Raw genomic sequence first — 14062 nt, 5'->3', positions numbered from 1 at the left:
TATATATATATATATATATATATATGTATATTCAGGGTTTCCCCCAGTCTATTATAAGCCTGGCGGGCCACCAGGCTTTACTTGTGTCCCCACCAAACTAAGCATTGCTTATTTATATAAGTCCTTTTGAAATGTTTGCATTTTTAAAGACTTTATTGTTAGTGTTCAGGTATTCATCTTCTGATCTTTCAATAACACACAATTATCAAGTGATATTTCCGTATTTCTTTCGTACGTCGGCCCTAGCATCCAAACACCCAGGTTTTCTGGGGGAAACTTTGTGTACTTATTAATTCCTTTCTTTTTGTTTTTGCCTCATTGAGAATCATCGTCCACTGTGCTCTAAAGCGGATCTGTAAAGCGCTCTTCCTTCCTGTTAAGTGACATGTGATTTTCTGAAGAGTTTTACTTTATCTTTGTAACTCGCACCATGTCTCTCGCACGTTTTTTTCCCAAGCCAAAAGCTCGACTTGAACTCCAGGAAAGTCTTAAAGACGAGGACTTGGTAAGTGAATCCCTCTTCTTTGTGTTTGCATCAAAAAAAGCACGGTAGAGGCAGCATTCAGCAATACTTTAATAGGTTATACAATGGTATAGAAAAACAGACAAAAAGAAAAATAGACAATTTCCTCTACAATGGATAAAAAAAATATATATATATGAGGATCACCTGCTTAGGTGAAGGACAGGTTCTGTATGTGGGTCAGGAAAACAGGAACCGAACATCTGCTGAGCTGATAGTTGCACATGATGCACGCTGTATTTGGCTAACCTGATGATGATGTCATTTATCCACAGACTGGTCAAAACGGGAAATGCTGCCCTCTAGCTGTACGAATATGACATGTTGCAAAAAGGACATGAAGATGCAAAGAAAATCTCGAGCACTGTTGAGAATCGCTTCTCACATTTGAATTAATGCATACTATACCGTTCGGGTTCAAATGTTTTAAAGCCTCTTGTTTGCCACACTTATTGCAGTCACATTGATGACGTTTTAAAAATTCAACTTTTCCTTTCGTTCAATGAGGTTGGAGAAATCCCTCGGTGCAACAATTATTCATTTCAAGTAAGTATAAAGATTTTTTGCAATCCAAACTCCAACTTTTAGAAGTTAATCAGAATGTGTGACAAATTTTAATGCGCGATCGTGACGCTCTGCTTCCGCAGGTTAAATTTGTTTAAGCGAGAAAATGTGTACAGAAAAGTCAGCAAATGGCTACAGGAAAACGCCCCGCTTGCTAATACTGGCCAGTATCAGTCAGAGCAACGATTACAAAGTTCAAAACAACTTAAAACAGGGATGATAAGTTCACCTCCCACCACAGTTTCTTATGCGATGTATGTTGGCCTTAAAAGAATTTTAAAAAAGGAATTAGCAAGAAGTTAATTGCATATAAAGCTTTCAATCAAATCCTGTAACTTAACCTGGCAGGAGCTTACAAAGCCAAGACATTCTCATAATCCTTTGTATATATAATGAAGCACATTCTTAACTCCATTCTTAATTTTAAATAATCACTTGATCTTTCAATCAGAAAGTAGGTCAGGCTGCCATCAGCTGGAGTCACTCCAAGATTCAGCATGCTGAGGTGAGGGATTCTTCATCGGCGCAGACAAAGCAATAGCGTTGCGTAGCATGAATTAGCGTAATGGTATTTCATGATGGCTATGACGTTTGAGTAGCATGTACCTAAATTCTGCCACATACATGTGCAGCATGTATTTGACGTCTTTGGAGCTGCAACGCGACAGGAAATGGACGGCAACCTGGCTCGCTTTCAGATGTGCAGAAAGGTAAAGCTGATGCTTCATTACAGAGTCACACTAATTTTCCTAAATTGTCACACAAGGAAGCATCATGTAATATTTTAAAATGCGTCCACAGCAGCTTCATTTCCATTACGAATGTGCGTAAAGCTTTATCGATGTTCGGGCTAATGTCGGAAAAACACAATTTAATAATTGCGGCGTTTCCATTATGAAATGCGATTAAAATCACGTGAATTTTAATTTTGACATGTTCATGCCATCAACCTCCCACCACTTCCTGTTCTCTTTTTAAAAAAAAAAAACTTTTCCTGCCTCATGTGATGCGAAATAAAGCGTTTCCACTGCAGCTTGGTGAAATGCATTAATTTTGATACAGCCGGAAAACCACCTCATCCTAGAGCCAAAACGTCCCATCAAAAACCATCAGTTTCTTTTTTTTTTTAATTGACGTGTTTCCATCAAGCAAATTTATCTCCACTTCCAATTTGCGCAACTTTATGGTCAATGGAAGCACAGCTAGTCTGAACTAACCTTTCAGAAACTTACAAAGCTTTGACATCAGAATAAACCCAGTGAATGTAAACTTCTGAATTTGAAGATAATTATAGTTTTGTCTTCATTATTTAGACATTCAGTAAATAGAAATCATTTTATTAATCCTCAATGACCTAAACCAGGAACAAATATTCAGATTTAACAAGAACGAAGGGAAGAAGACGGTGTGTATTTTTTTTATAACTTGTTAAATATCTGGTTTCAGCTGTTTGCGACGTGTTAGTAGAGGCCAAACAGCGGCTGGTATGTAGAGCAGAGATGTGTGTAAAGTCCAGATTACAACATATGTACATAAATCCATCCATTTCTAATAACACAGATTTTGGCCCCCATTTGTTCATGACTGACTGAGCTAATCACAGATGTCCTCATCAATGTCTTACACCACTTTAATGTTTTGAGAGAGATGCTTAATTGCTGTCATTCCTCATTTTTTGTGTATTGTATAGACGCCAAAAGTTGTGCAACTTTGGCTACTTGGAATTGTTCAACCTAAGAAGTGGAGCGTGCGTGAGTCTCGTTCCTGGTTGTTGTTGTCTTTAAGATCTTTAACTGACCGTTTGTTTGGGGGATTCAGACAGCATCAACGCCAAAGCTTGTCCAGTTGTCCCTTTAAGCTCCTCCCCCTCCCTTTAGTCATACCACCGTCTCAGAGCCCGAGCTTTTTCCAGTAAAAAAGTCCCAGAAGTTGGCGGCCGATGACGATTTGCCCTCATCCTGCTGCATCTGCCTCACCCAGATGCTGCTCTCGGTGGAGCCGCTCAGGCTAGAGCAGCTTCCTCTGCCGCCGACGCCGCCTAGAGTGAAGCTCATGGCGGCGCCCAGCGCGCCACCCCGCCGGTCCTGGGGGTCGCCGTCCTGGCTGTGCATCCTGGACAAGGTGGACGGCTGGGACAGGCTGAGCAGGTTGTGGTGGGAGTGGAACTGTCGCATGTGGCGGATGGACTTGGCGGAGCGGGCCTCACCTGCACAATCAAAACGCAGGGATGCTGTCAGTTATGCTGTTACTGCAGGTGCCGCCCTCCTTTCTTTAAAAGTGTCCCGCAAACGCTCTGACCTTTTCACCTTTCGTCAATTTACAAAAACATTCGGGTCGCGTTATTGATAATTATAAAGCTGGATTAGAGCAAATCAATTTTATTGATTAATTGAACTTTTGGTAATTGAATTTTTAGAAAATGCGGATGAATTCCTGGAGTTTCCACAGGCCAGGGGGATGTCAGCACGCCGAAGGCCGCCATCTTGTTTGACGTGCGTATTTTACAGCTTCCAATTACGTGGACTTTGAATTCAACTCCATGACAGAATAATAAAACCAGATAAAGTTGTGTTTTTTTTTATTTTGACGATAAAGTCATATTATCAGGATACCGTTGTAATATTAGAATGAATTAGTACATTTACAAGAACTCCAACACAAAAGTAACAAAAAATGTAATTGAATAATGTTGAGCGTTTTGTGAAGTCATACTTTGGTATAAGTTTTACTGATGATACTTAATAGAAATGCTTAAATCTTTTAACTCGTCAGCTTCAAATTATGACCGCTAACCTGCACAAACCCGCCACTGATTGTTGTTTTAAACATGCCAAACCCACAGGGGGCAGTGCAGCGCAACGCTACAACCTGTGTCAGCCAATCAGATCGCTTCAAAACTCGTGTCAGCCAATCAGATCTCCTCAAAACAACCGCGACGGCTTCTTAGGAATTAAACATGGCGTTTTGTTAGTGGGACATTTTGAACCGCTTTTAAATGGAACAGAAAGTTACGAAGACACAGCGGAAATACTGGCGCGTTATTCGTCGCGGACTGTAACGCCCTAAATCTCCGTTTTCCCATCTACACACACAAACACTAACGCAGAGTTTACTCAAATCTCCGCTTGGTTCGTAGTTTTTTGTAAATAATTGTTTTCAGTTGTATTGCACCCGGTGTTTATGTGGATGAAAATCCAAATCGGCTAAAAATGGATTCGTTTTCCCAGATATCCGGCTCCATGTGGAACTGAAATAGGATTTCTACTGTTTTCATTTTTTAAACTTCTATCTTGCTTCTTTTCCGTAAAGCAAATGACAATAAATGGCTTAGTCTCTGCCAAAAGAGGAGTTTTTATTTAACATAATATCTCAATAAAACGCTCGAGTTTGTGGCTGTAACCACAACATGTGAAAACAAGATGCTGCGTACATAGAAAAACAACCACCTCTCTGACTTGCCACCGAGTGAAGCCAGATGGCGCTGTTGCCTCATTTATCTCATCACAGTGATACGACAGAGAAGGTTTAATGAGATGCAGAACAGCCACAGGATTAACTCCTGAAATCTTCCACCAGTTTAGAGACGCTACTGGCTTTTTTTTTTTTTTCTGTCCAAGTCCAAAGCAAAATGCACATCTAAAAAAAACTCATTTTAACATCCATCTAACTGGTTTGTCAATAGTCAGCAAATCTCCTGTGAACTGTTTTAAAAATCTACCAATAAACAGAAATGTGAAAGCGTACAGATTTCCAGAATTAAAACTATTAAGTAACCAGTCAGCTGTTGATCAAAATCATCCATCTTTTCTTTGACTGGCTCTGACTACTGATTTTGGCCTGTTTGTTAAACGCACCATTATTATTAACAAGCAGCATGTTCCACGATGCACTCTGGAGTTTAGTAGAAATCACTCAAATGGTTGAAATATAACACTAGATTATCTTGAAATTACTTCATTTTCTGCTGGATTTAAAACGACAGCCTTGTAGTTTTGAACACACTTTTTGTTCACACTCAAATATGATTTTATTTAACAAGACAGGACATCAGATCCTTGAAACCTTTTTTTGTTATTTTTACAGTTACTAGCAGAGTCACTTTGACCCCCAACAATGGAGGAAACTAACAGGGACACGGAGTGTACGGCGGCTGTCTCAGAAGATCACAAGCCTGACATGTTTTCTGGGTTTGTGCTGCAGCTGGATGTGCTGCGTCAGGTCAGGTCGACCTACCGATCATCCGACAACAGGGCTCAGGTTGCATGCTGGGTTGTAGTTGCATGTTCACATCTTGCGCCTCGGCATTAAACATTATTTCATCAGATTCCCCAAATAGTTTATGTAAACTTAAATGTAGAAACAGCTTCTTTTTTTTTTCCCCCAACAGATTTATGTCTAAAACATTTTTCATGTCATTACCTGAAAACAGCATTTTGCTGTGAATGCGCCTGAAACAAACCAGCGGGTAAAACAAGTATTGAACACATAGAAAATTTAGCTGCTTGGCTAGTCTGTAGCTTTTTTTCTAGCTATGTTTTTTATTTTATCTGTTATTGTCACCAAACGTGAATTCTGTCCTTGCCACGTTTCCTAATCTTCATATTTATCCTTTAAACTTCTGAACTCCAAAATATTTGGGGGCTCGTCCGTGACCTAAACTTGGACTTCTCGCAGCCCACGCAAGAATTGTTCCCCTTGAGATTTTGCATAAATGGACAACATCAATATAAAGTGTGTAAAAATTTGTTTCGAAATATTCAGATAGTAAATGAAACCAGTACCGAATCTCCCTTCTGGCCAGTTTCTGGTCTGGTTCAGTTTGAGGACGTTGAGGAAGACCTCGCTGGTCAGGCTGCCGTCGCCGCCGCTCCCATCCGGAGGGAAAAGCGGCGACGGCGGCTCAAGAGGGGACAAACTTCCGCTTGAGGCCCCCACTGAGTCCAAAGAGGCCCCTGTGTCCCGGCGACCCCCGGACTCGCTGCTGCCCTCTACCGTCAGGTGGCTGCCACTGTGAGCAAGAAGACAAGCTCAGATCGATGATTAGCAAGAGTCAGAAACTATTTGCGTCTGACCTGACAGTAGATCGGAGGAGAACCCACCTGAGCTTCCTCCGCAGGAGATAATCGATGACATCCGGGTCGGTCTGGATCAGACTCATCAAGACTTCCTGCTGAAGCTCTGCAGACACCTGCAGGAACACACAGACCATCCAATCCAATTTAATCTAAAGCTTTGGAAGAGAAGAGTCAACCGAACACATTGGTGGTAAAATCTCTGTCTCTCCAACGTCTCTGATGATGGGTGTGATTCTTCTCGTACCGTGAAGAGCCTCCTGTAGTTCTGTATGAGCACCAGAGTGATGCTGATGATCGCCGTGCTGTCCTCGATGCCCATCGCCTGAGGACTCGTGTCTCCGCCTCCCTCCCTCTGGAGCAGGTTCGGCCCAAAGATCACGGCCAGGTTAGCCGCCGTCATCTTGTTACCGGGAATCTGCGGGGGAGTGATGGCGGTAAAGGTGGGGAAGGAAACAGCGGCTGCGTTTCCAATGACCATATAGTGGCACAAATTGGAATTATGAAAATACGTTTGCTTAAAGGGAACATCAACTTAAAAAAAAAAACCTCAAATTTTTCAAAGAGGTTGTTCATCGGCTTTATCGAAATTAGTGTATTTTCCAAAACAGCAATTGAAACACTTTTTCGCATGAGTCACGTGATCAACAACCTGATGAAAATGACAGGAAGTAGAAGGAGGGGGAAGGCATGACAGGATTTCTAATTTTACCACGTGAAAAAACATAAGCATATGTGATTTTAACTTCTTATTTAATGGAAACACAGCAATTACAAAATTGTGTGTGTGTGTGTGGGGGGGGGGGAGGGGGGATTTCAGCATTAGCGGAAGTTTTCCACAATTTTCCACATGTAAAATGTCCTTTTGCCACTTTTTCCGCAAGAGCTAAAGCTTCGTAGGCCAACAGATAAGACAAGTAAACATTTTTGCCACTCGATGCGTTTCCCAACTTTCTTCTGAATTGGCAAAGAAAGACGTGATGCTCGATTTTTATTTCGATTTTCGACACAGGATGTCATGACATATGATCCGACGAGCCTCGCTAATTTGAATCAAGATCCTTTCTTTGCCTACCTCCTCGTCATTGGTCCCTACGGTGTCCTGGGCGTAGCTCTGCACGGTCTGCAGCATGGACAGGAGGCGCAGCAGCGTGTCGCAGTTGCAGGGAGGGAGCAGGTAGAGGAGGTGCTGGAGGAACTGCAGCTGGTCGGCTCCTCTCAGCACTGCGTGAAGCATAAACCAGGGTTACCAGCGGAGCCACAACGATGCTGCAACCTCTGCTCTTTAAAAACTCAGTGCAGCAACTTACAGAAACATTTATATCCCTTGACTCTTTTTACAGTTTATGATACTGTGACCACAAACATCTGTCCATCCATTTTACTGGGATTTTATACGACAGTCACACACTAAGTAGCTTCTGATTGTTAGAATAGAATAGAATTCAACTTTATTGTCATTGCACTGTCACAAGTACAAGCAACGAGATGTAGTTTGCATCTATCCAGAAGTGCTCTACGAGATATAAATATTTATTTACAGATGTACAAGACTATGTATGTATGGACTATAAGGGGTTATAGCAAAGAGATATAGATATTGTGTATAAATATAAATATGGGAGCTATATGCACAGATTATACAGTTGTTAAAGCTGCAGTCATTTTTATAACAAAAAAAATCTTGTGGTTCTACTGCTATTTGCAGAAATACGCAGCTCAATAAACAACCAATCAGAGTCAGGAGGAGGGTCTTCGCGCTTTCAATCATGCTTGTGTAGGTGCTGCTCACATTCTACCCCTTACTCTCTGCTAGGCTACAGCTAGTGCACCCTCACCAGAAGCGTCCGTGAATGCTAAAGCTAGTTAGCATAGCCACCGATGACGGTGGATAAATGGTTTTCCTGTAACGGCAAGTCGTTTCTCCACCATTAGGACACTGAGTGGCACAAGCATGATTGACAGCGCTAAGACCCTCCCCCTGACTCTGGTTGGTGGTTCCTGAGTAAACGGTGCATTTCATCAGATGGGTATGCGACCACAGGGAGCTACCACACCGTCACGACATACAGTGACAGTTTTAACAAATATGTCAAAAAAACATATTTAAAAAAATAAAAGTTACATCTGCAGCTTTAATAGCAAAATAAAATAAAAAAAATCTTTACAACAAAAAACCTGAAAGTGTCCCTTCACTGACTGTGAGGTACAGTATTTGTTCAGGATGACAGCAGGCGTCTTGCGTTCACATACGGTTAGCGTGCAGGAAGGCGGGGTAGAGCTCCTGGGGCAGCAGAGGGTCCGGCATGTCGCGCAGGAACTCCTTGAGCAGCGCCGCCACGTCGTGCACGCTGTGCTCCTCGTCCAGCTGGACGTCCACCCCCATGTCGAAGTCTTCACGCAGCTACGGGGAGCAAAGCAGATCGCTAATATCGCAAAGGAACTCGAGCTCATTCACATGACCAACAGGCTCGTGACATGTTGGGGTTACACAGGGGCCACTCTCCCCCCCTGTGGAGGTGATTTCTAAATAACAGGATATATCACTTCATCAGTTTGGAGATTATATTTATTTTTGTAGCATCCAGCAGTGAGTAGCCGGAAACGGCGCAGAGTGAACCAGGGGACGACATGTCGCTGCAGGCAGCGGCGCTTCTGTGTTTTATGGCCAAAAGAGTGAAAGAAGCAGTCAAATTGGGGTCACAGCTCTTAAAATAAAAATGTATTTATGGGTCAGGCTTTAGTTTGGTGGCCTTGACCTCATTTCAGGCTTTAGCAGACCACAGAATCAGCTGCAAGACAACAAAAAAAAGCTCTGGACGTAGCTGAAAGGTGAAGATAAACTACACAAATATTAGCCAGAAAGCTAAATTATCGCAATATTTCATTAGTTGAAAAGATGTGATGACTGATGTAAAGTGTCCAAGTTATAAGTAAACATCCATCCATAAATTTATCCATTCATTATACTAACTTAATCAAGATCTCCATGGTAACAGGTGGTGTTATAATACAAATCCTCAGTAGAATTAATGTTTGAGAAATCAAGAGAGCTAGTTTAGCCAACCTGTTGGTCGCGTGTTAAAGCTACGGAGCACAGTTTCTGCATAATTTATGTCCCATTTACATCTAGTTTTGTTAGCTTGCCTTTTCCTTTAGCTTTTCCTTCCAGGCAGCAATAAAAGCTAAGATTGTCCTAGACACCCACATAATTTACCCTCTGCTGAGCATCTTCGCTTTTCCACTTGATTTGATTTGCAAGTCAATTCTTTGTGCTTTGAGTGAGCAGATCTTATCACCGACTGCTGACTTAATCGCTGTTGCCACTAATTTATTTCAGTCCAATGTTCTCTGTAAAAAAAAAATAAAAAGATGGACAGGAATGTGATGCTGCGATGCCACAAATATTTTACAATGTCAAATGTGCACAACGCCGTTCCAATAAAAAGCCATGAAGCTCGGAAACTACGACTCACGTTTTTTGACACCTGGCGTCACTTAAAAACAAACTGAAACATTTTGAATATTTTTATAATTTAAAAACGAATACTGTCAGTTAAATATTATGTAAATACGTATAGATTTTATGTGTTTTTTTATTCCATAGTGTCACTTTGTGGGTTTTATCCCTGTGTTTAGGATTGTGCTGTAATAGGACTAAAAATGGAAATTAGCCGCTTCGTTATAATCTCATACGTTTACATGTAAATGTTCATTAATGGGTATTGTCTGTCAGTTCAGCTAATATATACTAATAAATGCTCTCATGCATCTATGCTGTATTTACATATTTCGTATACAAAGACAAAGTATGATTAATAAATATTTGATTAATTATGTATGCTTAAATTATTACTAAGACCAGTTCATCAGATTTTTTTGTATGAAACTATGCTAACAAATGCTAATATCATTTATCATGCATTTACTAGCATTAATAAATGCATTTATTAGCTATGCTAATAATGCTAACAGCTTTTATTAGCATAGTTATTATAGTTAATATACGGTAATACATTCTACTAAATGCTCTCAAGCATATATATATACATATATATATAGTATGTTTAGGAAAAGTATGATTAATAAATATTTTTATTATTATGTATGCATAAATTATGACCAGTTCATAAAAATTTTTTTAATGAAACTATGCTAATAAATGCTCTTTAGCATTTATTAGCCTATCATATATTGTTATTGTGCCTTTTGTGTGATATTACAGTTTATATAACTTAATATATACAATCCATTTTATTTATTTGAGATATTGTATTCAACTTTACTCGTTTAAAGATAAAAAGCACAAGTCCTCACCTGTCTAACTCTCTTCTTAGAGCTCCCGACTCGGAAGATGCCGACAGTCTGGAGCCCTGAGGACGAGGTTTGTGAGCATTTACTGCTGGGAGTTTTGTTATCAAAGGGAACGGTAGACACCCAGGAAGACCCTCCAGTCTCACCATAGGTCTCGATGTGGCTGCAGCACCTCTCCACCACCCGAGGCACCTGCCTGTAGATGGGGTTGAGGCTCAGCTTGGACTGGGTCCTCCCTTCGGACGGCGATTTCTTCACCTCCAATTCGGCCGGGTGGGACAGCTGCAGGGCCTCCAGCAGGCGAGACTGACTCTCTACAAGGTCAGAGAGGCAGTCCACCGACAGCCCACCCTGTGGAGCAGAAACACAAGGTCGGAGGTCATCAGGTTCACAATATTAAACTCTTTTCTGTTTCACGTCGCATTAAATATACAGTAACCCAGTGTTGACATAAAACAGATCACATGGTACCGTTTTACTTTACACATTGTGTTGTATTGTATTGTGTTACAATGTACTGTGCCAGGTTGTATCTTATATCGTATCACATTGTATATATAATTACACTGGATTTCTAAAATTGTATCATATCATCACCTTTCTAAAATAATTGTCTTTTTTCTTCTTTTTTTTTGCCAAAAGTGATCTTTTTTCTTCTCTAAATAATCTTTTGGCAATGAAAAAAATGAATGATTTTTCTTTTCTTTATGTTTTCTATATTTTTCAAAAAATGACACATTAGGTGACAACATTATTATTATTATATAATATTCCATAGAAGTAACTGGCCCATTTATCTTACTTTACTAGTACTTCTAGCTCCGCTGGTACACTCTTTCACTTAGAACATGGAAAAAAATTCTTATTAAATTGTAAGTGTAATATTCTCAAATACTTTTGTATATCAATATTAGGAAATTATTGACTTAAAACTAGCTCCTATTTCTTGTTGAAAAGTAACTAAGTTAGTTTTGTCTCATTTTAAGATAGTTGCACTAGAAACTAGACCAAAAATACTTGGTGAGATTTTTGTGTGTTTGCAGAGTGAAGGTCACACAGCTGCTGCTCGAATCAAAACGACATCTCTTCACTGTGTCTGCTTAGACGGTAAAATGTCAAAAAATTTCCAGTTTTATTTTAAAACCGAGGCATGTCTTTCATTTTAATTCATCTTGACCTGCGTGTCAAGAAGAATTATATCCTTTATGCTCAGTAATTTTGGCTACAGATCAAAATTCTGCACGCATACAATAGCAAGAAAAATCTTAAAACTTCTGGGACAGCCTGGGACGCATCTACTCTCGCATTTAAGTTAATCTAACCCAAGGAATATTCTAACTCGCTTTTATCTATAAATGTAGAGATACGTAAACTATATAGCACTAGAATGCGTACACATCAGATTTAGATGGATATGTTTAATATTTGTGACTGGACACATTGGTGGGCTCAGAAAACAATGTGACAAAACTCAAAGTGGAGTTGAAATAATTTGCGCCTCAAATCTCCTGGAGGAACATCAAGAGTCCAGAGGAATTTCCTCAGTGGCAACAACAAGCAGAACACTGTGGCTCGTAAAACCGAAGACATTTCCTCCATCTGAAGTGTGTTAAACGCACACATGGCCAAAACGGTGGTGGACGATGTGAAAAACTATGAGGTTTGTGTACTTCAGATAAGCAGTGACTATATTAGAATTAAAAACGTACATATTTTGTGCAAAAATTGCTTCTGCATTTTTCTATATTTGTTAACTATATTTAACTTATCCTCTGTGTTTCTATTATTATCATAAATTATTGGAAATGTCTTCATGCACAGCAAATACAAAACAGTCTGAGGAGTGATGTTTGTCGCAGGTTCTAAACTTAATATGGAAACGGTTTTCATAAAAGTCAAAGTTTCTAAACTTGCAGAAGTTTTCCTTAACCACGGCCGACAAAAAGAGTTTTTGACTTTTGAATTTTAAACCAATTACAACCGGGTCATAAAATACTACACTTTTTCTTATTCCTTATACTTCAGTCACAATATGTCAAGAGTTTTAATGGAATTTGCTTAATAATCTTAATAATCTAGCAGCAATAAAGAGTTTCTATCTTGGTTTGCGCCCGTGCTGTTCATCGTAGCGCTGGGAGGAAGAAGGGCGAGCATGAAATGACCAAACTGAATCTCCAGCTGTTGTTTGTGTTTCCATAGAAGCATGTGTTGGCAAGGCGGCGCAGCTAGGTTCCACAGGAAGTGAGAAAACTAGACACTTAAAACTCTAATTGGCTTTGCTTTAAAGATTGTGGTGTTACGTTTTATTGGTTCTTTTCTTTAGATATATTAGACATACAGTACAGACCAAAAGTTTGGACACACCTTTCTAATTCAATGGGTTTTCTTTATTTTCATGACTATTTATAAGGCAAGAAATCCCACTTATTAACCTGACAGGGCAGGTTGACCTATGAAGTGAAAACCATTTCAGGTGACGACCTCTTGAAGCTCATCAAGAAAATGCAGAGTGTGTGCAAAGCAGTAATCACAGCAAAAGGTTGCTACTTTGAAGAAACTAGAATATAAGGGCTATTTTCTGTTGTTTTACACTTTTTTTGTTTAGTGCATATTTCCACATGTTATTCATAGTTTTGATGCCTTCAGTGTGAATCTACAATGTCAATAGTCATGAAAATAAAGGAAACTCATTGAATTAAAAGGTGTGTCCAAACTTTTGGTCTGTACTGTATTTCTTCAGTATTAGTGATGGATAGTCTCACTAAAAAAGCTGTATGGTAGAGAGATCTTTGGAAGAGACGCATGAGACAAAATGATAAAATTCTGCTGCTGTTCACATGCAATGAGCTCTACGTGGTTTTAAATTAACTTTCTGCACGACTTTTACGTACATTTTTTAAATTTATTTCTCTAAGTTACAATCTGAGGAATGTCTTACTAAATAATTCCAAAATTCTTTGAAGGAAAAAAAAATAATTTTTTTTTTTTTACTTTAACCACATTTTGACGCTAATCCTTAAATACAAATTGTGAGTAGGCTTCTTTTTTTTCTAAATTTTTTTCTCAAGAAAATGTGTATTAAGCAATAATTTAAATGGATAATTGCCACAAGTCCTACATGGTGGCGTTTTTCTAAATGCTTCCAGTCTGTTCAGAGTTTTCCTCCCTCACAGGCTTCTAGAAGCTCCGCCTGATTGCTGCTTCATGCTCAATTGCCGTCCTCTGTGGCTGTAATGATGCTCATTATGAGCTTAGGAAAACAACTGGTTTCAGATCAGCATGTAGACAAATAACTGGTGAGCCTTAATCATGTGTGTACACACACACACACACACACACACACACACACACACACACGGAAACATACAGAATTTGCCCAACAAACAGACGGCAGTGGAAACACAAGAATTTGATGGTCAAATGCACAAGTTTTCAAATACGTTACATATTAGTCTGTGGTTTTTAGTTAAGATCCAGCAGCACTAGCAATTGGAATTAGCATGTGAGATTCAGGTCATTGTACACTATTTAAAAATGTCTTTTTTTTGTAAAATGTGGGTATTTCCTTGCTGATAATAACAGTAGAAAA

At 39.6% G+C, this 14062-nt stretch overlaps 1 protein-coding gene across 2 annotated transcripts in view; it reads right to left on the bottom strand.

Annotated features, from left to right (window-relative positions):
* Nucleotides 1–556: 556 nt before the first annotated feature.
* The window catches only part of LOC102237452 (rho GTPase-activating protein 6-like), a 65592-nt gene continuing 52086 nt past the window's right edge, over nt 557–14062 (bottom strand). For both annotated transcript variants that reach the window (XM_023346665.1, XM_005806425.2), the window contains exons 5-12: nt 10620–10824; nt 10477–10532; nt 8413–8563; nt 7235–7383; nt 6407–6577; nt 6187–6275; nt 5869–6095; nt 557–3293 (exon numbers count right to left, since the gene is read on the bottom strand). In XM_023346665.1, coding sequence (XP_023202433.1) covers nt 2965–3293; nt 5869–6095; nt 6187–6275; nt 6407–6577; nt 7235–7383; nt 8413–8563; nt 10477–10532; nt 10620–10824 — 1377 coding nt within the window. In that variant the 3' untranslated portion in view covers nt 557–2964. The remainder of the gene's footprint in view (nt 3294–5868; nt 6096–6186; nt 6276–6406; nt 6578–7234; nt 7384–8412; nt 8564–10476; nt 10533–10619; nt 10825–14062) is intronic.

The sequence above is a fragment of the Xiphophorus maculatus genome, chromosome 14 (assembly GCF_002775205.1).
Source record: "Xiphophorus maculatus strain JP 163 A chromosome 14, X_maculatus-5.0-male, whole genome shotgun sequence".
Classification (NCBI taxonomy): domain Eukaryota; kingdom Metazoa; phylum Chordata; class Actinopteri; order Cyprinodontiformes; family Poeciliidae; genus Xiphophorus; species Xiphophorus maculatus.
The sequence above is the reverse complement of the archived record's forward strand: the minus strand, read 5'-3'. Positions and strand labels throughout refer to the sequence as shown.